We start from the raw sequence: 25,340 nt of genomic DNA on the forward strand, positions 1-25,340 counted from the left end.
AATATTGGTCCGTGTGGCAACACCTACCTTGTTCCTCCGATAGACTTATTGATGCACGTGTGAGGTCATGTGACATTTTGTAACATTTTTGGTTAGTGGTGTGCCACAAGATTTTTCCAATGTAAAAAAAAAAAAACGTGCCGTGGCTCAAAAAAGGTTGAAAAACACTGTTCTATATAATGTGTTTATTGTAGTTGAGTAGCATATGACTTTGTATTCCACGTTAGTTCCAGGCCCAGTGCTGAAAGTTCAGTGGATGCTGTGGTGTCTCAGGATGATTTGGTGGAGCCTAGTCAGCCTTCTGACACGACCAACCTGCCATCCACCAGCCAGGAACCTTCCTCCAGCTCTGCAGGTACACTTTCTGCCCAAAGACGAACTTCACGTCAGGGTGCAGCGAAGGTCATGTGATTCTCTGTGTTGTGCTTTCGCAGATACAAGCAGTGTTCTAACCAGACCGGGACCCAGCAGGCAGCTGCAGCGCTGGCCGGAGAGTCGCGGTGGGCGAGTTAAGCGAGGAGGTAACGTTTGAGCTTGCGTTCACATCGCATGGTGCAGTTTCTCATACCATCAAGTACCGTAATTTCCGGACTATAGAGCGCACCTGATTATAAACCTCACGCACTACTTTTTTTTTTTTTTTAGAGGAAAACCGATTTTGTACATACCTGTATATAAGCCGCATGTGCCCACATTAAAACATGTAAACATATTTACAAAGAAAGACGGTACACAGAGAGAGTTTTCAAAGTTTTTATCATATAACTTAACAATAATAATAATAATATAACTTTCTTCACAAGCGGTGCCTGTGACGCGGCAGTAAAACGGTAGCAACACGGTTAACAACACGCTAGCAACACAATAGCAACACAGTATAACAGGTCTGGTTAAAGAACATACTGGTAAAAAAATCACGTGCAGCAGCTCTGTTTCCTTCTTTATCGGAAATGCAAAGTTGAAATCTATTTTTTGTAACTCTTATTGGTTGAGTGTTAAGTCGATGAGTGATGAGTTTAGCAGCTGTTTCCTTCTTTATGGGAAATGCAAAGCTGAAATCTATTTTTTTTAACTAGTATTGGTTGAGTGTTAAGTCGATGAGTGATGAGTTTAGCAGCTCTGTTTTCTTCATTATCGGAAATGCAAAGTTGAAATCTATTTTTTTTTAACTCATATTGGTTGAGTGTTAAGTCGATGAGTGATGAGTTTAGCGGTTCTGTTTCCTTTATCGGAAATGCAAAGTTGAAATCAATTTTTTTTAACTCGTATTGGTTGAGTGTTAAGTCGATGAGTGATGAGTTTAGCAGCTGTTTCCTTCATCGGAAATGCAAAGTTGAAATCTATTTTTTTTACTCGTATTGGTTGAGTGTTAAGTCGATGAGTGATGAGTTTAGCCGCTCTGTTTCCTTCTTTATCGGAAATGCAAAGTTGAAATCTATTTTTTTAAACTCGTATCGGTTGAGTGTTAAGTTGATGAGTGATGAGTTTAGCGGCTGTTTCCTTCATCGGAAATGCAAAGTTGAAATCTATTTTTTTTAACTCGTATTGGTTGAGTGTTAAGTCGATGAGTGATGAGTTTAGCAGCTCTGTTTCCTTATCGGAAATGCAAAGTTGAAATCTATTTTTTTTTTACTCGTATTGGTTGAGTGTTAAGTCGATGAGTGATGAGTTTAGCCGCTCTGTTTCCTTCTTTATCGGAAATGCAAAGTTGAAATCTATTTTTTTTAACTCGTATTGGTTGAGTGTTAAGTCGATGAGTGATGAGTTTAGCGTCTCTGTTTCCTTCTTTTTCGGAAATAAAAGTTGAAATCTATTTTTTTTAACTCGTATTGGTTGAGTGTTAAGTCGATGAGTGATGAGTTTAGCCGCTCTGTTTCCTTCTTTATCGGAAATGCAAAGTTGAAATCTTTTTTTTTTTTTACTCGTATTGGTTGAGTGTTAAGTCGATGAGTGATGTGTTTAGCCGCTCTGTTTCCTTCTTTATCGGAAATTCAAAGTTGAAATCTATTTTTTTTAACTCGTATTGGTTGAGTGTTAAGTCGATGAGTGATGAGTTTAGCGGCTCTGTTTCCTTCTTTATCGGAAATAAAAGTTGAAATCTATTTTTTTTAACTCGTATTGGTTGAGTGTTAAGTCGATGAGTGATGAGTTTAGCAGCTCTGTTTCCTTCTTTATCGGACAGCTCGATTTGCTTTTAGATTGAAAGCTGCGTCATATGCCTTTTCTTTTTGCATTTTCCATGATTAGGGTATGTTCACGCTAATTTAATTTATGCACAAGACAAGAAGTTGCAGTCTTCCTCGACGCATATATTCCACCGGTCTTAATCTTACCTTTTCTACTCGAGAGCCCCTGGTGGCTGATAGAAAAATTACATAAATTGGCTGCATCACTGAATAAGCCGCAGGGTTGAAAGTTTGGGGAAAAAAGTAGCAGCTCATAGTCCGGAATTTACGGTAATATCTTTGCACATATGTGCAGATACATAATTTTTTATAATGTATAGAAGTGGTTGGTAAAATTGGTGAATCAACACATCGTTTACAATTGTGTTCTTAAAGTATTTTAATCACAACAAGCTCTTGTGAGCATCCTTAGCCCGTCAACATTTCCTCAATGGTACATTCAAAGCACAAAACAGCAAAGTTTACAATATAACCATCTTTTATTTCAAATCAAATGTAAAGTTACAGAATGATTTTACAAAAACAAATCTTTCTATTATATGCTTATTAATTTTCAGAACAGTAATGCACATTATTTACAGCCACTGTACTAAATGATTACACCCACCGATGTATATACTCCCAACAGGCCAAGCATTTCCTTCACGGGGGGTCCATGGCAGACGTATCGCCAGATGAAGCTTCAACGATGGGAAACGTCCCTGACAGAACTTCTGTCATTCCCGGGGTTAGCATTTTTTTAAAATCATACAAATACAAAGGATATGTTTTCACAGTCCATACTGAAGTGATGTGTTATTTTAATAAATGTTATTAAAAGTTGTCAACTATTACAATGTTAAGGTTAACTTCTTGAAGCGATGCGTCGCCGTTCTTTAGAGGGTCTTTGGACATTTGATGAAGTTGTTCTGAGAGGAAGGGTTTCCTCTTGGGGAAGTGATAACGGGTCGGTCGGTGTCCATCCTGATGTTGTACGATTTAGCTGCAAAAGACACACAAGCACATGAACTTGGACATATTGCCAGAGACTCAATGTTGCAGATCTATGAAGCAGTTGAACGGCATTGTAGTTTTGATAAAATAGCAACCAAAAATCGCAGGAGATCACTGCTGAATACATCTTAGAAAGAAAGATGCTAAAATCATCACACAGCAACTTAAGACTCAAAAGGTAGATAAGAAATATACAAGCCAAGTACCAATTGTAGTTTGGAATAAACAACTATTTTGTATGTTGGTGCTTGTATATTTTTTTACCTTTTGAGTGTTAAGTCGCTGTGTGGTGATTTTCGTGTTCTTTGTAACATGACACCATGAGTCAGACTATTTGTTTATATTGACAATGAGCTCATGCGATTTCCAATGGTTTGACAAGCTCCTTGGAAGTTTGCTTATAGCTTGTGATTGGCTCCTGTCAAATAAAGTACTACTGTTTCCTCACCGACTGGTGAGCAGCACAGTATTTATCGATTAGTAGTAGTTCCGAATTAAAGGAGATGTCACAAGATAATAAAATGGCATATTGTCCGAGAGGACTAGGTAGCTTGTCAACCCGTCAGAAATCGCAGGAGATCACTGCCAAATACACCTTAGAAAGAAAGATACTAAAATCATCACACAGCAACTTAAGACTCAAAAGGTAGATAAGAGAGAGGACTAGGTAGCTTGTCAACCCGTCAGAAATCACTACTAAAAACATTTAGAAATATGCTAAAATCATCACACAGCAACTTAAGACTCAAAAGGTAGATAAGAAATATACAAGACAAGTACCAATTGTAGTTTGGAATAAATTTGTATGTTGGTGCTTGTATATTTTTTTACCTTTTTGAGTGTTAAGTCGCTGTGTGGTGATTTTCGGGTTCTTTGTAACATGACACCATGAGTCAGACTCCTTGGGAGTTTGCTTATAGCTCGTGATTGGCTACTGTTTCCTCACTGACTGGTGAGCAGCACAGTATTTAACGATTAGTAGTAGTTCCGAATTAGAGATGTCACAAGATGATAAAATGGCATATTGTCCGAGAGGGCTAGGTAGCTTGTCAACCCGTCAGAAATCGCAGGAGATCACTGCTAAAATACATCTTAGAAAGAAAGACGCTAAAATCATCACACAGCAACTTAAGACTCAAAAGGTAGATAAGAAATATACAAGACAAGTACCAATTGTAGTTTGGAATAAACAACTATTTTGTGTGTTGGTGCTTGTATATTATTTACCTTTTGAGTGTTAAGTCGCCGTGTGATGATTTTCGTGTTCTTTGTAACATGACACCATGAGTCAGACTCCTTGGGAGTTTGCTTATAGCTTGTGATTGGCTACTGTTTCCTCACTGACTGGTGAGCAGCACAGTATTTAACGATTAGTAGTAGTTCCGAATTAAAGGAGATGTCACAAGATGATAAAGTGGCATATTGTCCGAGAGGACTAGGTAGCTTGTCAGCCCGTCAGAAACCGCAGGAGATCACTACTACTAAATACATCTTAGAAAGAAAGATGCTAAAATCATCACACAGCAACTTAAGACTCAAAAGGTAGATAAGAAATATACAAGACAAGTACCAATTGTAGTTTGGAATAAACAACTGTTTTGTATGTTGGTGCTTGTATATTTTTTTAACTTTTGAGTGTTAAGTCGCTGTGTGGTGATTTTTGTGTTCTTTGTAACATGACGCCATGAGTCAGACTTCTTGGGAGTTTGCTTATAGCTTGTGATTATTTAACGATTAGTAGTAGTTCTGAATTAAAGGAGATGTCACAAGATGCTAAAATGGCATATTGTCCGTGAGGACTAGGTAGCTTGTCAACCCGTCAGAAATCGCAAATCACTGCTAAATACATCTTAGAAAGAAAGATGCTAAAATCATCACACAGCAACTTAAGACTCAAAATGTAGATAAGAAATATACAAGACAAGTACCAATTGTAGTTTGGAATAAACATCTATTTTGTATGTTGGTGCTTGTATATTATTTACCTTTTGAGTGTTAAGTCGCCGTGTGATGATTTGCGAGTTCTTTGTAACATGACACCATGAGTCAGACTCCTTGGCAGTTTGCTTATAGCTCGTGATTGGCTACTGTTTCCTCACAGACTGGTGAGCAGCACAGTATTTAACGATTAGTAGTAGTTCCGAATTAAATGAGATGTCACAAGACGGCCATAAATTAACCACACAGATGATGAATAAGCCGCAGGGTTCAAAGTAGCAGCTTATAATGTTAAAAAAAATTTTTTTTTGCATGAATTACAGTAAAGTATGTTTTTAGGCTGTACTTGTACTGTAATGGAACTTTGACTGCGGTCAAAACGGCAATAAACATCACCACCTAGCCCCGCCCACCCACACCCTAACACACATGGTTCCTGTCAGCCGTGTTATAGACTCTATAAATGAGTTTAATATGTTTTTTGGTTGTTTTTTTTTTAAAGATAAAACTCACATCTAGAGAAGACGTAGTATTTGTATCCTTCAGGTTCTCTGTTCGTCGGGACGGACACGGCAGAGGTGACGGTCGTTGGGAACCCTCGCCAAGACATCCTGATATTAATTGTTGGCCCTAAAAGAGATGCTGGAAACAATTCGGCGCGGTTAAAAAAAAACAAGTCATGAACATTTCACCGTTCCAAAGGTTTCCCATAAATTCTTCCTTTGAGGCTTTTTGCCGATGTGTTAGATCTCAAAGGATCAGGTTGTCCCTCTCAGTTGAAGCATGAGTCATTTTTTCCCAGAGCGGGACATGTGTTGAAACACATAAAAATGGCCTGCGTATGTTTAAATTGCCGTGCTCACACCCACTGTTGCATTCACCACACAATTTCACTCGGGACATTTGGGGCTTAGCAGCTGCCACATATTGGGAAAACATTAGGTCCACCTGTGTTATGTTATTCTTAATTCGGAATTCTGGCTTTTGCACAATTTATGTTGTATTTTGAATAACACGTATTTGTATATTTTTTAACTTTTGAGTGTTAAGTCGCTGTGTGGTGATTTTCGTGTTCTTTAACATGGACACCATGAGTCAGACTATTTGTTTATATTGACGTATACTGTTGATTACTGTGGTTAACAACACGGTGGATCCTCCGCTATCCATGGAAGCTAGTTCCATCATCCTTGGGGAAATATAACACCTAAAGCAGTGATTTTCAACCACACTAGTGTACCTTGAGAAACCGTTATAGTTAACATTGATTAATCATCATTTGCAAATATTATGTCAATAGCCATGAATATATGGACCCAAATATTCCAATTGCATTTGGTATATTTGCTCAAACGGAAAGAATTGAACAGGGATGGAATATTCCTTTCCCCAATCCGATTCAGGTATCTTGTACCCGCTCAAACGGAAAGTGAAAGAAAAACTCGGGGAAGCCGATATCATGTGATGTTGATGTTTACGTTTTAGCAGTATACAGTAGTGTACTTGAGACAGCGCCCTCTGCTGAATTAATAGGTACAGTACTGTTTTTTCCCCTGCAGATAGTGCCATCAATCCACTTGTTATTTTAAAATTCATTATTTACAATTTAAAGCAGAGGGGAAAAAATCTGTAAATATGCGTGAATCTTCAGTTTTAAAAATGGAGGTACAGTACTGTTTTTTTCCCCCTGCGGATAGTGCCATCAAACCATTTAAGTTATTTTAAAATTCATTATGTACAATTTAAAGCAAAGGGGAAAAAACCTGTAAATATGCATGAATCTTCAGTTTTAAAAATGGAGGAGGTCCAGTACTGTTTTTTTTCCCCTGCGGATAGTGCCATCAAACCACTTAAGTTATTTTAAAATTCATTATTTACAATTTAAAACAGAGGGGAAAAAAATCTGTAAATATGCGGGAATCTTCAGTTTTAAAAATGGAGGTACAGTACTGTTTTTTCCCCTGCAGATAGTGCCATCAAACCACTCAAGTTATTTTAAAATTCATTATTTACAATTTAAAGCACGGGGGGGGAATCTGTAAATATGCGGGAATCTTCAGTTTTAAAAATGGAGGAGGTCCAGTACTGTTTTTTTCCCCCTGCGGATAGTGCCATCAATCCACTTAAGTTATTTTAAAATCCATTATTTACAAGTTAAAGCACTGGGGGGGGGGGGGGTCTGTAAATATGCGGGAATCTTCAGTTTTAAAAATGGAGGTACAGTACTGTTTTTTCCCCTGCAGATAGTGCCATCAAACCACTTAAGTTATTTTAAAATTCATTATTTACAATTTAAAGCAGAGGGGGAAAAAATCTGTAAATATGCGGGAATCTTCAGTTTTAAAAATGGAGGAGGTACAGTACTGTTTTTTCCCCTGCAGATAGTGCCATCAAACCACTTAAGTTATTTTAAAATTCATTATTTACAATTTAAGCACAGAGGGGAAAAAATCTGTAAATATGCGGGAATCTTCAGTTTTAAAGATGGAGGATGTACAGTACTGTTTTTTCCCCTGCGGATAGTGCCATCAAACCACTTAAGTTATTTTAAAATTCATTATTTACAATTTAAAGCAGAGGGGGGAAATCTGTAAATATGCGGGAATCTTCAGTTTTAAAAATTGAGGTACAGTACTGTTTTTTCCCCTGCGGATAGTGCCATCAAACCACTTAAGTTATTTTAAAATCCATTATTTACAAGTTAAAGCACGGGGGGGGGGCTGTAAATATGCAGGAATCTTCCGTTTTAAAAATGGAGGAGGTCCAGTACTGTTTTTTCCCCCTGCGGATAGTGCCATCAAACCACATAAGTTATTTTTAAATCCATTATTTACAAGTTAAAGCACTGGGGGGGGGGGGGGGGTCTGTAAATATGCGGGAATCTTCAGTTTTAAAAATGGAGGTACAGTACTGTTTTTTCCCCTGCAGATAGTGCCATCAAACCACTTAAGTTATTTAAAATTCATTATTTACAATTGAAAACAGAGGGGAAAAAATCTGTAAATATGCAGGAATCTTCAGTTTTAAAAATGCAGGAGGTCCAGTACTGTTTTTTTCCCCCTACGGATAGTGCCATCAAACCACATAAGTTATTTTAAAATCCATTATTTACAAGTTAAAGCACTGGGGGGGGTCTGTAAATATGCGGGAATCTTCAGTTTTAAAAATGGAGGTACAGTACTGTTTTTTCCCCTGCAGATAGTGCCATCAAACCACTTAAGTTATTTTAAAATTCATTATTTACAATTAAACAGAGGGGAAAAAATCTGTAAATATGCGGGAATCTTCAGTTTTTAAAATGGAGGAGGTACAGTACTGTTTTTCCCCTGCGGATAGTGCCATCAAACCACTTGAGTTATTTTAAAATTCATTATTTACAGAGGGGAAAAAATCTGTAAATATGCGAGAATCTATACCTTTCGGAAAGGCGTTTTTGCAGTTTGTACATTTTTTGTGTAGTTGAAGGGTGGAATTCGTACCTGCTTGCCGAACTACTCGGCGGCGGACTGTGTAAATGGCAAACTGTGGTTTCTTGTTACATGAACTACTGCTGCCAGGCCGATATGAATATTTCTGGACCAATCCACCTGAAAAAAGATCGAATTTAGCGTACAGATTTGATATTGAAACTTCGGTTATAAAATAACGTTTCAATATTTGTTCACCTCTCTTGAAGAAATAGACCGATTCTGTCCTCCTGCGGTACTCGGGCACAGACAGAGCAGCTGTGACGTGGCCCCGAAGTCCATCAAAACCCGTCTCCACAGCCTTGGGATAGCCTTGGTCCAAATGGTCGTTCTCAAATCTCCAGTACTGGTTTCCCTGCAAAACATATGATGTCATAAAATACAAAGCGTCTATGTACTTTTGAGAATTGTGATGAAGTAACGCAAATTACCTTCATGATGTACGTTTTACCATGACAGTTGCAACGGGTAAACACGGTATCAATTGGGGACGGGACACCCCAGGTTTGTGTGATACCACGAGCAGGACCCGGCACCCTGTTTTGGTCCAAAAACCAGAAGTAGTGACCTGTGTAGCATACATTAAAAGCTTATCAATGTCATACAGGAACTCTTCTAACATGAAAAAAATACATTACCCGAGTATCTGTGATTTTAGAAATAAGGAGTTAGTATGTTCTCTGTAGGCGCCATTATGAATTATCCTTACTGGCCTTTTTTGCAGTACATTTAGCGAGTGAAGATTGCTTTTATAGTTATTAGCCCATATTTCCACATAATAAGTAAGATATGGTTATGGTTATTTTTAGCCTTATGCAGTATTTTAGTCGTTTGAAGATGAACTATATCAGCAAGTTGAAGTATTTGTGATTTTAGAAATAAGGAGTTAGTATGTTCTCTGTAGGCGCCATTATGAATTATCCTTACTGGCCTTTTTTTGCAGTACATTTAGTGAGTAAGGTAGAACTTCATTAGCGAGAACAGTAGGCTATTCTTTATCACGCCCATATTTCCATACAATAAGTAAGATATGGTTATGGTTATTTTTAGCCTTATGCAGTATTTTAGTCGTTTGAAGATGAACTATATCAGCAAGTTGAAGTATGTGTGATTTTAGAAATAAGGAGTTAGTATGTTCTCTGTAGGCGGCATTATGAATTATCCTTACTGGCCTTTTTTGCAGTACATTTAGCGAGTGAAGATTGCTTTTATAGTTATTAGCCCATATTTCCACATAAGTAAGATATGGTTATGGTTATTTTTAGCCTTATGCATTATTTTAGCTGTTTGAAGATGAACTATATCAGCAAGTTGAAGTATTTGTGATTTTAGAAATAAGGAGTTAGTATGTTCTCTGTAGGCGCCATTATGAATTATCCTTACTGGCCTTTTTTGCAGTACATTTAGCAAGTGAAGATTGCTTTTATAGTTATTAGCCCATATTTCTACACAATAAGTAAGATATGGTTATGGTTATTTTTAGCCTTATTTTGAAGATGAACTATATCAGCAAGTTGAAGTATTTGTGATTTTAGAAATTTTGATTGTATAAATACTAATCAAGAAAATGATTTTAGCTAATTGGTTGTTTTTAGCCTTATGCATTATTTTAGCTGTTTGAAGATGAACTATATCAGCAAGTTGAAGTATTTGTGATTTAAAAAAAATTTGATTTTATAACTACTAATCAACAAAAGGATTACTGTGTTAAGATTAAGTTATTTTGGAAATAGAAAATTCAATGACCAAAAGAATTAAATCCACTCAAGTGGACAAGTGAAAAATAATAATAATAATAATCAAATTCTGCTCAACTCAGGCTATGTCAGATTGAGATGAGCATAAATGACACGACACAGATTTGATTTAGAGACCGGGTTCTAAACTGCGTTCCACTGTCACACTAACTTGTGTCACTGACACTGCCTGAACCCACAGCGACTTGACTTTTTGTACAAATTTTTGTACACTGACCTCTGAACACCGCAATTGTTCCGTTCCTCAGTGTAGTGATTGCACTGGCCGGCCGCCCGCTGCATAAGTTGGTGTCATTGCTGTCATCTGGTGAGTGGGGGTGGGGGGGGGGGTGTGGGGGTGAAAAAGACATGTGAGAAAACATCACTCGAACCACAATGTGATCTCTGGGTGGGCGATTCTTTGACCTCAAGCTCTCACCTCCTTGGTAGTTCATGGAATCATCCAGAGTACCGGGTTTCGGAGTCGGTTTATCCACAGGAGCTGTGCTTTTCTGTGAATTGGAAGAGTTGGGTTTATGTTCAGGTTTCGGGGTTGGTTCAGATGACTCGGGGCTGGTTGGTTTCTGTGTCGATTCTAGTGGATCAACCGTTGTAGAATCGCCCTGCGGTGCACCTGTGGCCAAGGGACCGACTGTCGTTATAGCATCAAGGTCCGGAACCACTGGAGAAACAGTAGTGGTGGGATTCTGTAGGTCTAGTGGAGAGGAAGGGTCTGTTGGACTTAACGTGGTCTGGATTGATGGAGGGACAGTTGTTGTTAAATCAGGGACGGTGGCATCGGAGCTTTCTGCATCTCTGGAGGACTCTGTAGTGGGTTCTGAAGGCACTGAAGTTGAAACTGCATCAGGGGACTCTGGTGTGGGTTCTTGGGGTGCAGAATTGGTGGAGACGTCTGGGGAGGCTTCTGTTGGTACCGGAGTTGTAGTGGGTTCTTGTGAGGGTTCTGGCGTCGGGGATGCTGAAGAATCTTGTGAGGGTTCTGGTGGTACTGGTGTTGTAGAGGATTCTTCTGGGGGTTCTGTGTATACTAAAGATTTAGAGGAGTCTTGTTCGGGTTCTTGTGGGGGTTCTTGTGGTGTTGGGGACGCTGAAGAATCCTGTGAGGGTTCCGGTGGTACTGGTGTTGTAGGGGGTTCTGTTGATACTGAAGATTCAGAGGAGTCCTGTGAGGGTTCCGGTGGTACTGGTGTTGTAGGGGGTTCTGTTGATACTGAAGATTCAGAGGAGTCCTGTGAGGGTTCTGGCGGTACTGGCGTGGAGGATTCTTGTGGGGGTTCTTCTGGTGTTGGGGATGCTGAAGAATCTTGTGAGGCTTCTGGTGGTACTGGAGTTGTAGAGGATTCTTGCGGGACTTCTGGTGGTACTGAAGATGTAGAGGAGTCTTGTGACGGTTCTGGCGGTACTGGCGTGGAGGATTCTTGCGGCGGTTCTTGTGGTGTTGGGGATGCTGAAGAATCCTGTGAGGGTTCCGCTGGTACTGGTGTTGTAGGGGGTTCTGTTGATACTGAAGATGCAGAGGAGTCTTGTGAGGGTTCCGGCGGTACTGCCGTCGAGGATTCTTCTGGGGGTTCTTGTGGTGTTGGGGATGCTGAAGAATCTTGTGATGGTTCCGGTGGTACCGAAGACGTAGAGGAGTCCTTTGAGGGATCTGGTGTTGCTACTGAAGTTGTTGAGTCTGGTGAGGGTTCAGAAGTTGTGGCGGAAAATGAGGGTGTAACATCAGTTTTTTCAGAGGCACCTTCAGTTGGACCAACAGTCTGTGCCAGGGACGTTCTGGTTGGTTCTGGTTGGTTTTCCAAGGTGGTCGTTGGTTGGGTGGAGGCCTGCTCAACCGGTGCGGTGGCTTGCGGAGATGTTGCTCCAGTGTCTGGTAAAGTGGTAGCATCATTGACATCTGGAAGTGCAGAAACTAAATAAAACTAAAATAAATTAGGATTACTTGCATTTTTACATTAGTTTCTGGTCTACACACCTGCACCCTCGGTAGATGTGACCTCCTCGGGCACGTCAATGGTTCTTGACTTGACCTCGGTTGCTTTGTTCTCCGAGGGAGTGGCCGCTGTTGAAGAAACCAATGTAACTGCCTCCGGAGTGGTGACATCCCCGCTCTCTGGTGGGGTCTGATGTTCCCCTGGAGCCTCAGTGTTGGAGAATCCATCATCTGGTGTGGCTTCTGTGGGTACATCTACAAACCACAATGTCGTAACGTACGTTATGAGTAGAAAAAAGTATTTACTTTCCTTAAATACTACATCACTCACCATTATTTGGATCATCTTGCGGATTGGATGTTGGAGTCACCGGTGGAACTTCATAATTATCTGTTATGGGAAAATATGCAAGAAATAATAGAAAATGTCTCAGAACTATTAACAGTAATATAAATAATGGAACATCCTGCTCATTACACCCACCGACAGCAGCTGTTTCCAGGCTTTTTTCCACCGTTAAAAATGACATCCTGTATGCAGGGGGACTCTTTGATCATTTTCAGCTTTTGTTATGCTAAAACTAACATACTGTAGTTCAAAATTCCGTATGTAGTTAATCATATTTAACTCTGTTTTGTCATACAGATGACAAAGTAAATTGTTAAATTACCGTTAGGTTGGCTGTCCCTGCCACTTATACTCCAGAGCGACTTTTTCTGTTTATTTTTTATGTAGCTGTACCATTATGTTAGCATATCTTACACCTGTTCTCTATTCTTTTATTGTTAGAACTTGCCTTCCAAGATGGCGTAATGTCTGTTTTGGTCATAAAATAAATTAACCACAAAAAAAATGCGACTTTTTTCTACCTAATTAAAAGAAAATACGGTAATAATGCAGCTGTCAAAAGTAATGCTAACTTATTTCAATAATTATGTTAACACACAGCGTGAGAACCCGAGTTCAATTCCACCCTCGGACATATCTGTGTGGCGTTTGCATGTTCTCCCCGTGCATGCGTGGGTTTTCTCCGGGTACTCCGGTTTCCTCCCACATTCCAAAAAAAACATGCTAGGTTAATTAGCGACTCCAAATTGTCCATAGGTATGAATGTGAGTGTGAATGGTTGTTTGTCTATATGTGCCCTGTGATTGGCTGGCCACCAGTCCAGGGTGTACCCCGCCTCTCTCGCCTGAAGACAGCTGGGATAGGCTCCAGCACCCCCTACGACAGTATCACTGGGATACTGTGAACATCCAGCAGCAACACAACATTTTGGCATGACTACTATTTTGATGGAAAATATACTGAACCAGGGCTGCACAGTAGCTTGGTGGTAAGCACACATGCTTCACAGCTAGGAGACCCGAGTTCAATTCCATCCTCAGCCATCTCTGTGTGGAGTTTGCATGTTCTCCCCGTGCATGCGTGGGTTTTCTCCGGGTACTCCGGTTTCCTCCCACATTCCAAAAACATGCTAGGTTAATTGGCCACTCCAAATTGTCCATAGGTATGAATGTGAGTGTGAATGGTTGTTTGTCTATATGTGAACATATACTGTGAACATCCAGCAGCAACACAACATTTTGGCATGATTACTATTTTGATGAAAAATATACTGAACCTAGCGCGCAGACCTCACAGCTAGGAGACCAGGGTGATTGGCTGGCCACCAGTACAGGGTGTAAACCACCTCTCGCACAAAGACAGCTGGGATAGGCTCCTGGAAGCACACCAGCACACATCTAAGCAATTAAAATATCATCAAAATAGTAGTCATGCCAAAAATGTTGTGTTGCTGCTGGATGTTCACAGTATCCCAGTGATACTGTTGTGGGGGTGCTGGAGCCTATCCCAGCTGTCTTCGGGCGAGAGAGAGGCGGGGTACACCCTGGACTGGTGGCCAGCCAATCACAGGGCACATATAGACAAACAACCATTCACACTCACATTCATACCTATGGACAATTTGGAGTCGCTAATTAACCTAGCATGTTTTTGGAATGTGGGAGGAAACCGGAGTACCCGGAGAAAACATGGAAACTCCACACAGAGATGGCCCGAGGGTGGGGAAAGACAAAATAAGAAGCCAAAAAGTTACCACTTCCACACAAAATAGGAGGAGAACTCATTCATTCATTCATCTATTTTCTCCCGCTTATCCTCACGAGGGTCGTGGGGGTGCTGGAGCCTATCCCAGCTGTCTTCAGGCGAAAGGCGGGATACACCCTGGACTGGTGGCCAGCCAACCACAGGGCACATATAGACAAACAACCATTCACACTCACATTCATACCTATGGACAATTTGGAGTCGCTAATTAACCTAGCATGTTTTTTTTGGTATGTGGGAGGAAACCGGAGTACCCGGAGAAAACCCATGCATGCACGGGGAGAACATGCAAACTCCACACAGAGATGGCCGAGGGTGGAATTGAACCCTGGTCTCCTAGCTGTGAGGTCTGCACGCTAACCATAACGTTCCCAATTCCATCCCCATTAGTCTCCAATAATACAACAACATTCTCTTGTGTTTATGTTGGCCACCCCAGCTTGTTCTTCTTGGCCCCTTTCTGGTGACCAAACCACGGCATCACAGCCGCAGTGTGACATCTCACACTCGGTAATATAGTCCAGCTCATATTAAAAACAGATGAGCTCAAGAGAATGTTGGATTACATCACTCGGTTTACCTTCATCGGTTCCCTCGATGTCTGTCAAAGGTGGCGGAGTTTGATCTGTCGGGATAATAACGAGGATTTGTTAGAGGGATTTTCTTGGAAAAACATTCACCTGAAGAACGACAAAATTCCATGAAATGTAACCCAAAATGGCGGTGGTGTGCATTGCATGCTGCATGCAGCTCCTCATGCAGGACTACTACGTTATCATCTACTATTTGTGGCGTTCCTGCCTGTTTAGTTGCTCATGCTGTGTCTTCACTTGGGAACGCTACACCGATCATGCGGAATATGGTCAAATATGGACGACGAAGCTTGCCTTCTTCATCACAGTGGATCTTGTAATCTGGGCAGCACTGCTTGTATTTAACACAATCAGAGTCGCAGCTACACACTTGGCCTCTCTTGAACGTTTCCCCGCATCGACCTCTACAGGAGTTTTCTGTGGTACATAAATGCAACACATACGGGTTTAAATCCGGCATTAATATTGGTATTATTATTATTAAGAGATAAGCCAATAACAGGGCACATATAGACAAACAACCATTCACACTCACATTCATACCTATGGACAATTTGGAGTCGCTAATTAACCTAGCATGTTTTTGGAATGTGGGCGGAAACCGGAGTACCCGGAGAAAACCCACGCATGCACGGGGAGAACATGCAAACTCCACACAGAGATGGCCGAGGTGGAATTGAACACGGGTTTCCTAGCTGTGAGGCCTGTGCGCTAACCACTAGATCACCGTGCAACCTAGTCAACAAACATTAATTCCCTCATTTTCTACCGCTTTTCCTCACAAGGGTCGCAATGGGTGCTGGAGCCTATCCCAGCTGTCTTCAGGGCGAGAGGCGGGGTACACCCTGGACTGGTGGCCAGCCAATCACAGGGCACATATAGACAAACAACCATTCACACTCACATTCATACCTATGGACAATTTGGAGTCGCCAATTAACCTAGCATGTTTTTGGAATGTGGGAGGAAACCGGAGTACCCGGAGAAAACCCACGCATGCACGGGGAGAACATGCAAACTCCACACAGAGATGGCCGAGGGTGGAATTAAACACGGGTTTCCTAGCTGTGAGGCCTGTGCGCTAACCACTAGATCACCGTGCAACCTAGTCAACAAACATTAATTCCCTCATTTTCTACCGCTTTTCCTCACAAGGGTCGCAATGGGTGCTGGAGCCTATCCCAGCTGTCTTCAGGGCGAGAGGCGGGGTACACCCTGGACTGGTGGCCAGCCAATCACAGGGCACATATAGACAAACAACCATTCACACTCACATTCATACCTATGGACAATTTGGAGTCGCTAATTAACCTAGCATGTTTTTTTGAAATGTGGGAGGAAACCGGAGTACCCGGAGAAAAAACCCACGCATGCACCGGGAGAACATGCAAACTCCAGGATTTAATAAGCTTTGCTTCTTCCTACTCCTTTTGGACATGTGGAACTGTGAACTGATTATGTGATGCATTCAATTGTAATCTGATGCATGTTCAAATGAAATAAAACCATTACCAATTAACATAGCATGTTTTTAGAATGTGGGAGGAAAAATAAAAAAATAGTAAAAATTAAAAATTTTTTAAATAAAACAAAACAAACAAAAAGCTCTACCATACCAATACTTATTATATTTTTTTTTTATTTTATATCTTATTTATATAGAATTATATAAAAAAAAATATTATTTTTTTTTAAAAAAACTTAAACTGTATTATGGAAAGCAGGAAGTGAACAAATGTAACAGTTACTGATTGTAAAAGTACCAGATGGAGGGGTAGGATTTAATAAGCTTTGCTTCTTCCTACTCCTTTTGGACATGTGGAACTGTGAACTGATTATGTGATGCATTCAATTGTAATCTGATGCATGTTCAAATTAAATAAAACCATTACCATTGCATTTAATTTCAAGAGCGTTTGCCTTTTTTAGCTACTCTAAACACCACTGACTATTTTCTTTGTAGCGAATATCACAGTTTAATAATTATTATAACCTTGAAAGGTTTGATGACATTTTGTATCAATTATAATATAATGTAATATCTGCACTTTAATATAAGAAATCCATATTGTGGTTCAAAGTTACCCGGGTAATAAAGGGTGGGGAAAAAAAAAAAGCCTCACTTGTGGTGCACTGAGCTTCAAAGTCAAGGCAGCATTCTCCGTAGGCCATGCATCCGTAGTCGCACTGACACAGGTACCCTCTGTAGTACTCGATACCGCACCGTCCTCTGCAAGTGGCTGTTTACGAGAACGACAACATGAACACACACGTAAGCTCTCTGGTCAATTATTGTTAACATGGTAAACACAAATGAGCACAAGTACATCAAACATTAATTAGTAATGACATATTTGCTCACTGCATGCCCCCCCCCCCCCAAAAAAAAGTCACTTTTTAGAAAATAAAAGGCAATATTATTTATACTCACTTTGGCTAATACTCGGCGTCAAGGCACAAGTTAGCAGAATAAATGAAAGTATTAACGACATCGTCTTGTAGATCTGAAATATGAAATCGTCATATCAGTTTTATTTCAATGAGTGCAAAAAAAACACCAAAAAACCAAATGAAGACCTACCATGGATTGGGTCTCTGTGATAATCCCGCCTAACTTTGGACTCTGGTTGCTTTTAAAGGCTGAAAGAGGCCGGCTACCTTCGTCATAATTGGCACATCCGGTTTAATATGCAAGAGTGATGATGATGATGATGATGATGATGATGATCTCACAGGCTGCTTGCTGCACAGGGAGGGTCTTCTAGTCCAGTCCAGTCCAGACAGACGGCAACACCTGGAAGAACACCAACACACATCTGGACCTGCCAGTACTTGGAAAACCATTAACTTTCATACTTTTTTTCCACTGAAAGAAAAATATAGGTATAGGTATATATATAATATATATTACAACTTTTGTTGTTTGAATATGACTTTTTTTATCTTCGCATTTTGACTTTATAAAAAAAGCATTTTTTTTCAATTTTTTTTTTTTTTTTAGTTCAATCATTTTTTACCACTTATCCTCACAAGAGTCGTGGGGGTGCTGGAGCCTATCCCAGTTGTCTTTGGGGCGAGAGACGGGATATATATATATATATATATTACAACTTTTGTTTTTTGAATATGACTTTTTTTATCTTCGCATTTTGACTTTATAAAAAAGCATTTTTTTTTCAAATTTTTTAGTTCAATCATTTTTTACTGCTTATCCTCACAAGAGTCGTTGGGGGTGCTGGAGCCTATCCCAGCTGTCTTTGGGGTGAGAGGCGGGGTATATATATAATATATATATTACAACTTTTGTTGTTTGAATATGACTTTTTTTATCTTCGCATTTTGACTTTATAAAAAAGCATTTTTTTTCAATTTTTTCAAATTTTTTATTTTTTTTCATTCAATCATTTTTTACCGCTTATCCTCACAAGAGTTGTGGGGGTGCTGGAGCTTATCCCAGCTGCCATTGGGGCGAGAAGCGGGGTATTTATATATTAATATATATTATATATATATATATATATATATATATATTACAACTTTTGTTGTTTGAATATGACTTTTATCTTCGCATTTTCACTTTATATGAAAGCATTTTTTTCAAATTTTTTAGTTCAATCATTTTTTACCGCTTATCCTCAAAAGAGTCGTGGGGGGTGCTGGAGCCTATCCCAGTTGTCTTTGGGGCAAGAGGCGGGGTACATATATAATATATATATATATATATATATATATATATATATATATATATATATATATATATATATATATATATATATATATATATATATATATATATATATATTACAACTTTTGTTGTTTGAATATGACTTTTTTTTATCTTCGCATTTTGACTTTATAAAAAAAGCATTTTTTTCCAATGTTTTCAATTTTTTTTTATTTTTTTGAGTTCAATAATTTTTACCGCTTATCCTCACAAGAGTTGTGGGGGGTGCTGGAGCCTATCCCAGCTGTCTTTGGGGCGAGAGGCGGGGTATATATATAATATATTATGTATATATATATAATATATATTACAACTTTTGTTGTTTGAATATGACTTTTTTTATCTTCGCATTTTGACTTTATAAAAAAGCATTTTTTTTTTTCAATTTTTTCAAATTTTTTATTTTTTTTCATTCAATCATTTTTTACCGCTTATCCTCACAAGAGTCGTGGGGGTGCTGGAGCTTATCCCAGCTGTCATTGGGGCGAGAAGCGGGGTATTTATATATTAATATATATTATATATATTACAACTTTTGTTGTTTGCATATGACTTTTTTTATCTTCGCATTTTGACTTTATAAAAAAAGCATTTTTTTTCAATGTTTTCAAATTTTTTTGTTCAATCATTTTTTACCGCTTTTCTTCACAAGAGTTGTGGGGGGTGCTGGAGCCTATCCCAGTTGTCTTTGGGGCGAGAGGCGGGGTATATATATAATATATATATTACAACTTTTGTTGTTTGAATATGACTTTTTTTATCTTCGCATTTTGACTTTATAAAAAAGCATTTTTTTTTCAATTTTTTCAAATTTTTTATTTTTTTTCATTCAATCATTTTTTACCGCTTATCCTCACAAGAGTCGTGGGGGTGCTGGAGCTTATCCCAGCTGTCATTGGGGCGAGAAGCGGGGTATTTATATATTAATATATATTATATATATTACAACTTTTGTTGTTTGCATATGACTTTTTTTATCTTCGCATTTTGACTTTATAAAAAAAGCATTTTTTTTTCAATGTTTTCAAATTTTTTTGTTCAATCATTTTTTACCGCTTTTCTTCACAAGAGTTGTGGGGGGTGCTGGAGCCTATCCCAGTTGCCTTTGGGGCGAGAGGCGGGGTATATATATAATATATAATATAAATAAATAAATAAATAATCAGTGGGCTGCAAATGCCCCCCAGGCTGCAATTTAGACACCACTGCTGTAATTTGTCCAGAGCTGGCCAAATTACTAGCATAAGTGAAATAAGCACCTGCTTAGCGACCAGTGAATTTGTCTATAGGTCTGAATGGTTGTTTGTCTACTTGTGGTTAACTCATGACCAGTTTGTGGTGTACCGCACTCCTGAGTCTGCTGGGATAGGCTCCAGCTCACCTGCAACCCGAATGAGGACATGTGCTAACAGAAAATGAATGAATGGATGTTTTTCCAATTTCATTATCATTTTCCATGTAATTATATTGTAGCTAATATGTTCAAGATATTTAATGTTATTGTTTTATATCAAAATCTGTACAATAGATGTTAGAATTTTTGCTTGTTTTTTTTTGTTTTGGTTATTTCGTAATATTTATATTTAGAAAATATGTAATTTTGACTTCTTTTTCTGTCAAGAAATAAATAATAAATATTTTAAGACATCGGGTGATTTAATATCGTATGAAAAACAGCTAAAGTATTTAAAAAAAATAAATCCCAAGGCTGCACTTTGGCGACCCCTGCTGGTTGGGACGTGAATGCCGCTTCCGGGCTTTGAGAAGAGACTATAGCGGCCCGTGCTGTCTGCTTTCATTCATTTTGATGGACTTGAACTTGTTATAATAATAAATATATGTTTTTTTAATAGTTTTAATATTAATGGCATATTTTACTCCGATGATGAATGTATTTTCAAGGTGAAAACAATATCTGAATAACTGGAACTGTACATTCGCGTACAAAAGCGGGTCTCTTCCGCCATCTTGTGGCTGTACTGTTTATGTGTAAACGACAACTTTTTAAATAAAGTTCGACAGTTTAAAAATGACGCTCAAAAAACGCTTTTTGCACCACTGATTCTTGATTTTTAATAAACTATCGCCAAGTTGTAGTTAATTTGGAGTTTGCGTGCTTTAAGAAGAGCGCTAGAGAGTTAAAAAAAAAAACAAAAAAAAACAATGCATCATCGTCGGCATCCATGTTGGATTTTCAAGACGTGCGTCACAAACGTCATATTTTAACTACAACTAACGTGTGTCGTCAGAAATTCGCAAGAGAGAGCCGGAGAGAGTTCATTTGTTTATTTTAATGTTATTATTTCTTTTATTTACGTTTTGTTGTATGTATGGTCTGGTGTGAAGAGTGAACTTCTTACAATCTCTTATGGAGAAGGATGCTCCTGAATCACCTAAGGAGGTAAAGACATCTTTGGAACATGGCGCGGCTCCTCAAATACAGGTGGACAATACAAATGAGAAGAAAACAACAGATGAGAAGGAAACAACGGATCCACCTCCTGCTACACCTCCCAAGAAGGGAGCTCTTGTTGCAACTGAGGATGATAGGCCTCCAGAAGAAAAGGAGGACCCCACAGCAACACCTTTGGAGGAGAAGGAAGATGATGAGATGATGAAGCCTACAGATGAGAAGAAAAGCAGTCCAGATCCACCTGAAACCATGGAATGGCCTCAGGTACAGGAATCGGCTGCTCTTCTCTCGGTGCGGGAAGCGATGATGGGAAAAGTCATGGACGAAAACAGTTTTTTTGTTCGCGAAAAAGAACGACGAAACCGTTTCTTTGAACAACAGATAGAACATCGGAAACTGGAGTTGGATCTGAGGCTCCAGCAACGCAGAGTTCTCTGGCAGCCGAAGCAGATGGAACAGGCGGCACAGACGGAGGAGGATTGCAGTGACTCCAATGAAAGCCAACAAAACCTCTCGACATTGGAGGGGGCCATGATGGAGACCACGGAGGAAGATGGAACCAGAAGTGGTCAACTTGACCCTGAACGCCACAATGGAGGAGTGGATGAAGAAAATGAAGCATTGTCACAGAAAATGTCGTCAAGTGAAGACAACATAAAGAAAAAGCCTAAGAAGCAGTCGTTTATTTGCTGGTTTCTGGGTTTTTTCAGGCGGAATAAAACAAAAACAAAAAACAAAAATAGGGATCCAAGATTGACTCCTGAGGAACCCCACAGGTCGTAATCATTTCTTCTGAGACTTTTATCGTTTATTTGCTGGTTTCTGGGTTTTTTCAGGCAGAATAAAACAAACTAATCATCATCCATTATAAACTAAGTACAGCACATGACAAGTATAAACAACAGGGATCCAAGATTGACTCCTGAGGAACCCCACATGTCGTAGTCATTTATTCTGAGACTTTTATCAATTCTAACAGTAGTTCCTCTCCGAAAGATAGGACTTAAACCATTTTAGAGCACTTTTACAGAGTCCCAAATAGTTCTCTAACCTATGTAATCAGATCACAGGGTCAACCGTGTCGAAAGGCAGCGCTCAGGTGTACCAGAACTAAAACCAAGACCTTGCCTGAATCTGTGTTCAAACAAATAGTACTGTGGTGGGGCCTAAATCCTGTATGTAATCCAACACATTGTTAGAAATCGAAAAAACTGTTTATTTACAAAGTTTTGTATACCAAGAATGTCAGGTTTTCATATTTGGGTTCGATTTAATGCTGTTGCTATGTATGGAGTATTTTAACGTTATGTAGTTGCTATCATTATCCGCACGGGGGTGCTGTTGCTCTGTAGTTTCTGTTTCGAGACCTTTTCGGTGGCAGTTAAGATTCCACGGTGGGTATGTCAAGATGATAAGATAAGATATGCTTTTATTCGTCCCTCAGTGTGGAAATTTTCAGTGTATTGATAAAAAAAATGTTTTATTTATACGACCTAATTTATATAGGCAGATCTACAGTCGATTCCTTAAGAGAACTCTATCTAATAATATCGATTAAATGTTGTGGAATATATAAAATATAACATAATATATAACATTATAATTAGGTTAGACTACATCACGCGTAGTAAATTGACTAAAGAAGACACAATAAATAGACAAATTAAGTTGTCGAGTTTCCAAATTCAACAAAGTTTTTTTTTTAACACGGGGCTTCCCCCTGTGAATAATGAACCAATAAAATACTAGTATACACTCTTAAACCCGCCTCTGTATGGTTGCTATGCCTACTTCAAGGTTTCTGTATGAGTGACAGGTTATCCAGCCAATCATTGCGGAACTGGGCGTGAAGCGGGAGTGCACACTGGAGAGTTGACTTGCCTCGCGCATTTCTACTACAACCACCAAGGGTTACCTACGGGTGGTTGGACGGCGGCTGTCGGAAGACTGGAGATGGATAATGCTATATAAACGTCTACGGAGAAATCTTCACAGGTTATTAATTTAATCTTTCTTTTAATTCACCTCTTTTATTCACGTCAGTAGCATTTCTCCCGGTTTTGGCGGTGTGTGGTTTGGTCATGCATGGCTGTGACAGCAGTATACAAGACGGTGGTTTGACAACAAGCTAACGCAGCAAAAAGGGTGCTTCACGTGGACTAAATCGTTTATTGTATGTAAAAAATATGCAACATAAATTCAAAAGTTAATATATATTAGTGTTTGGTTGTCTAAGAGTATGTATATGTATATATATATACACATACACACATTTAATGCCAGTTTTAAGCTAAAATTGATATCGTTTTCAGTTATACCATCATCAAGAAAGGTGCTTTCTACGGTGGCCGACAGGGAAAAACGCAAAAACCCCAAAATAAATTAAAAACAAAAAACCAATAAGTCCATAACACCCCAAAACAAAGTGAATGAGGTAAATGGTCCAAATTCACACAACAGAATGAAAGGTATTTTAAAATATTTTGGTTATTATTTTACAACATTATACCGCAGATGTCGGCACGTTAATATTAGATATGTAAACCATTTGCTAGGGAATATTGTAATATTTTACTGCCATGTTTTTAACAAAGATAACTTTCTTTTGGGTGTCACACTCATGTCTTGAAAGACGAGTGTTTCTGTATGTTTTGTTTTTTTAAAGGTAGTTTTCAATATTCCTAATTTTTTAATATATCTCACTATGATACAAATTGACATGAACGCACCTCTCAAATGTAAAGCAGGGGTCTCAAACTCAATTTACTTGGGGGGCCACTGGAGCTCGGGTCTAGGTGAGACTGGGCTGCATCAGGTTTTCAAAAAAAACAACAAAAAAACGCATTTATTAAAAACAAAAACATTTAAAAAACTTCGCCTTGGTTCCAATTTTCTACAAGAAAAGCTCTGATAAAACATTCCACTGTTCTCAAATATCTTACTTTTTATTTTTCTACACAAAATAAGATGAAAAATAAATAAACAAATCAAGAATAAAAGAAATCAATCAATCAGTAATAAATAAATATAATAATAATAATAAAACGGCAAATAATAAAAACTTAAGAAACCACATATAGTTGGTGGGTAGACAAATTATTTTTTTCAGATTAAAATGAACAAAGCATTATTAGAGCCCTGTAGACATGACAAAACACGACTATAGTCACATTTATACTCTTTTTATTTACAACATATTGCGCAACTGCAGGGTCTTGAGACACATGCTAACTCGCAAACTAGAGAGCTAGCGACCTAAACGGTAGCCTTCAAGTTATTTCCTTTAAACTTAAATAGCCAAAAACTTACCACTTCCACACGGATAGGGAGGACAACTATTAACAGTTATTTAACCTTTAACATGAACACGAATCAAACGTAATAATTTTTTCTGGGTACATGATACCATACAGCATCCATATCAAACTTGCGTGGGCCGCACTAACATTAAACTTTCATATCAAGGCGGGGGCCTCAAACTCGTGTCATGTTGCGCAATATCACCAAAATTCTATATTCTATTTCTAGTTTAACCATGATGTGATGTATATGTCAACATAGAATGCTAGCAAAAGGAAGACGTAGCGTTTGTTTTCATAGATACATCAACCAAAATGGAGACTGGAGAAAGAAAGAAACCCATGAAGAAGTGAGATTTGCTTCTTTTGCATTTCGAACGGACGGAGTAACTAACACCTGCTGAATGGGTTCAAAATAGACAAACAGCAAAAATGTGCAGTCATGCACAGTAAGAGACCACATCCATGATGACTTTAAGGCTTTATTCTTTGTGACCCAGGATCTTCTTACTACCCTCCCTCCCCTACATGTTATTCGGTGCCCATTGCAAGCGTTAATTATACATTAGCCTCCAATGCAAAAGTGCTGCCAGACATTTCGTCTTTATTGCCAAAACCCTGAGGCGGAACATTGTAAAGCAGATCATTTAAAAAAAACTTTTATTACAATTAAATTATTATTATTATTATTTCAATGTATTGCATTACAAGTCTAGTGTTACTTATGCTGCGTCACAAATGAGAAATAACGTTGATGCCCCTCATGGAGGACCATGACCATGACCAGGACCATGACCCGAGGCGGTGAATGAGCCCAGCCAAGGTGCCTCTCCGCTGCAGATGGCAGCCTGGTCCTGGCTCTGTTTTCTGGGTCAGTGGTTCATTTAGTGCCCTGCTCTATTCAATAGTCAACCATTTCATGGCATG

The 25,340-nt window shown here is 38.9% G+C and overlaps 3 protein-coding genes across 12 annotated transcripts in view; 2 read left to right on the forward strand and 1 right to left on the reverse strand.

The window, feature by feature from the left end:
- Positions 1-3,360, forward strand: part of tprb (translocated promoter region b, nuclear basket protein) — a 50,278-nt gene extending 46,918 nt beyond the window's left edge. Inside the window, exons 49-51 of the mRNA XM_058072893.1 lie at positions 228-355; positions 435-521; positions 2,815-3,360. Coding sequence (XP_057928876.1) covers positions 228-355; positions 435-521; positions 2,815-2,864 — 265 coding nt within the window. The 3' untranslated portion in view covers positions 2,865-3,360. The remainder of the gene's footprint in view (positions 1-227; positions 356-434; positions 522-2,814) is intronic.
- Positions 2,647-17,709, reverse strand: prg4b (proteoglycan 4b). Of its 8 annotated transcripts, none has more exons than XM_058072900.1 (15): positions 17,559-17,709; positions 17,409-17,481; positions 17,101-17,217; positions 15,272-15,394; positions 14,965-15,009; positions 12,603-12,662; positions 12,314-12,526; positions 12,080-12,250; positions 10,760-12,016; positions 10,559-10,645; positions 9,016-9,152; positions 8,783-8,939; positions 8,597-8,704; positions 5,631-5,759; positions 2,647-3,168 (listed from the first exon to the last, which is right to left on the reverse strand). In XM_058072900.1, the coding sequence occupies exons 1-15, from the start codon at positions 17,559-17,561 to the stop codon at positions 3,062-3,064; spliced, it is 2,787 nt and encodes a 928-aa protein (XP_057928883.1). In that variant the 5' UTR covers positions 17,562-17,709; the 3' UTR covers positions 2,647-3,061. The 8 variants fall into 8 exon arrangements, with proteins under 8 accessions (XP_057928883.1, XP_057928884.1, XP_057928880.1 ...); XM_058072901.1 differs by having other exon boundaries at positions 12,080-12,208; positions 17,559-17,708; XM_058072897.1 differs by having other exon boundaries at positions 10,760-12,235; positions 17,559-17,708.
- Positions 17,710-20,877: 3,168 nt separating this feature from the next.
- Positions 20,878-25,340, forward strand: part of fcho1 (FCH and mu domain containing endocytic adaptor 1) — a 53,561-nt gene continuing 49,098 nt past the window's right edge. Inside the window, exons 1-2 of one of the 3 annotated variants that reach the window (XM_058072895.1) lie at positions 20,878-21,378; positions 21,496-23,109. The gene's annotated coding sequence lies outside the window, so the exon portion shown is untranslated. Of the gene's footprint in view, positions 23,110-25,340 lie in introns of all 3 variants that reach the window. The other 2 variants (XM_058072894.1, XR_009129833.1) reach the window with 2 other exon arrangements.

This window comes from Doryrhamphus excisus, chromosome 5, assembly GCF_030265055.1.
Source record: "Doryrhamphus excisus isolate RoL2022-K1 chromosome 5, RoL_Dexc_1.0, whole genome shotgun sequence".
Classification (NCBI taxonomy): domain Eukaryota; kingdom Metazoa; phylum Chordata; class Actinopteri; order Syngnathiformes; family Syngnathidae; genus Doryrhamphus; species Doryrhamphus excisus.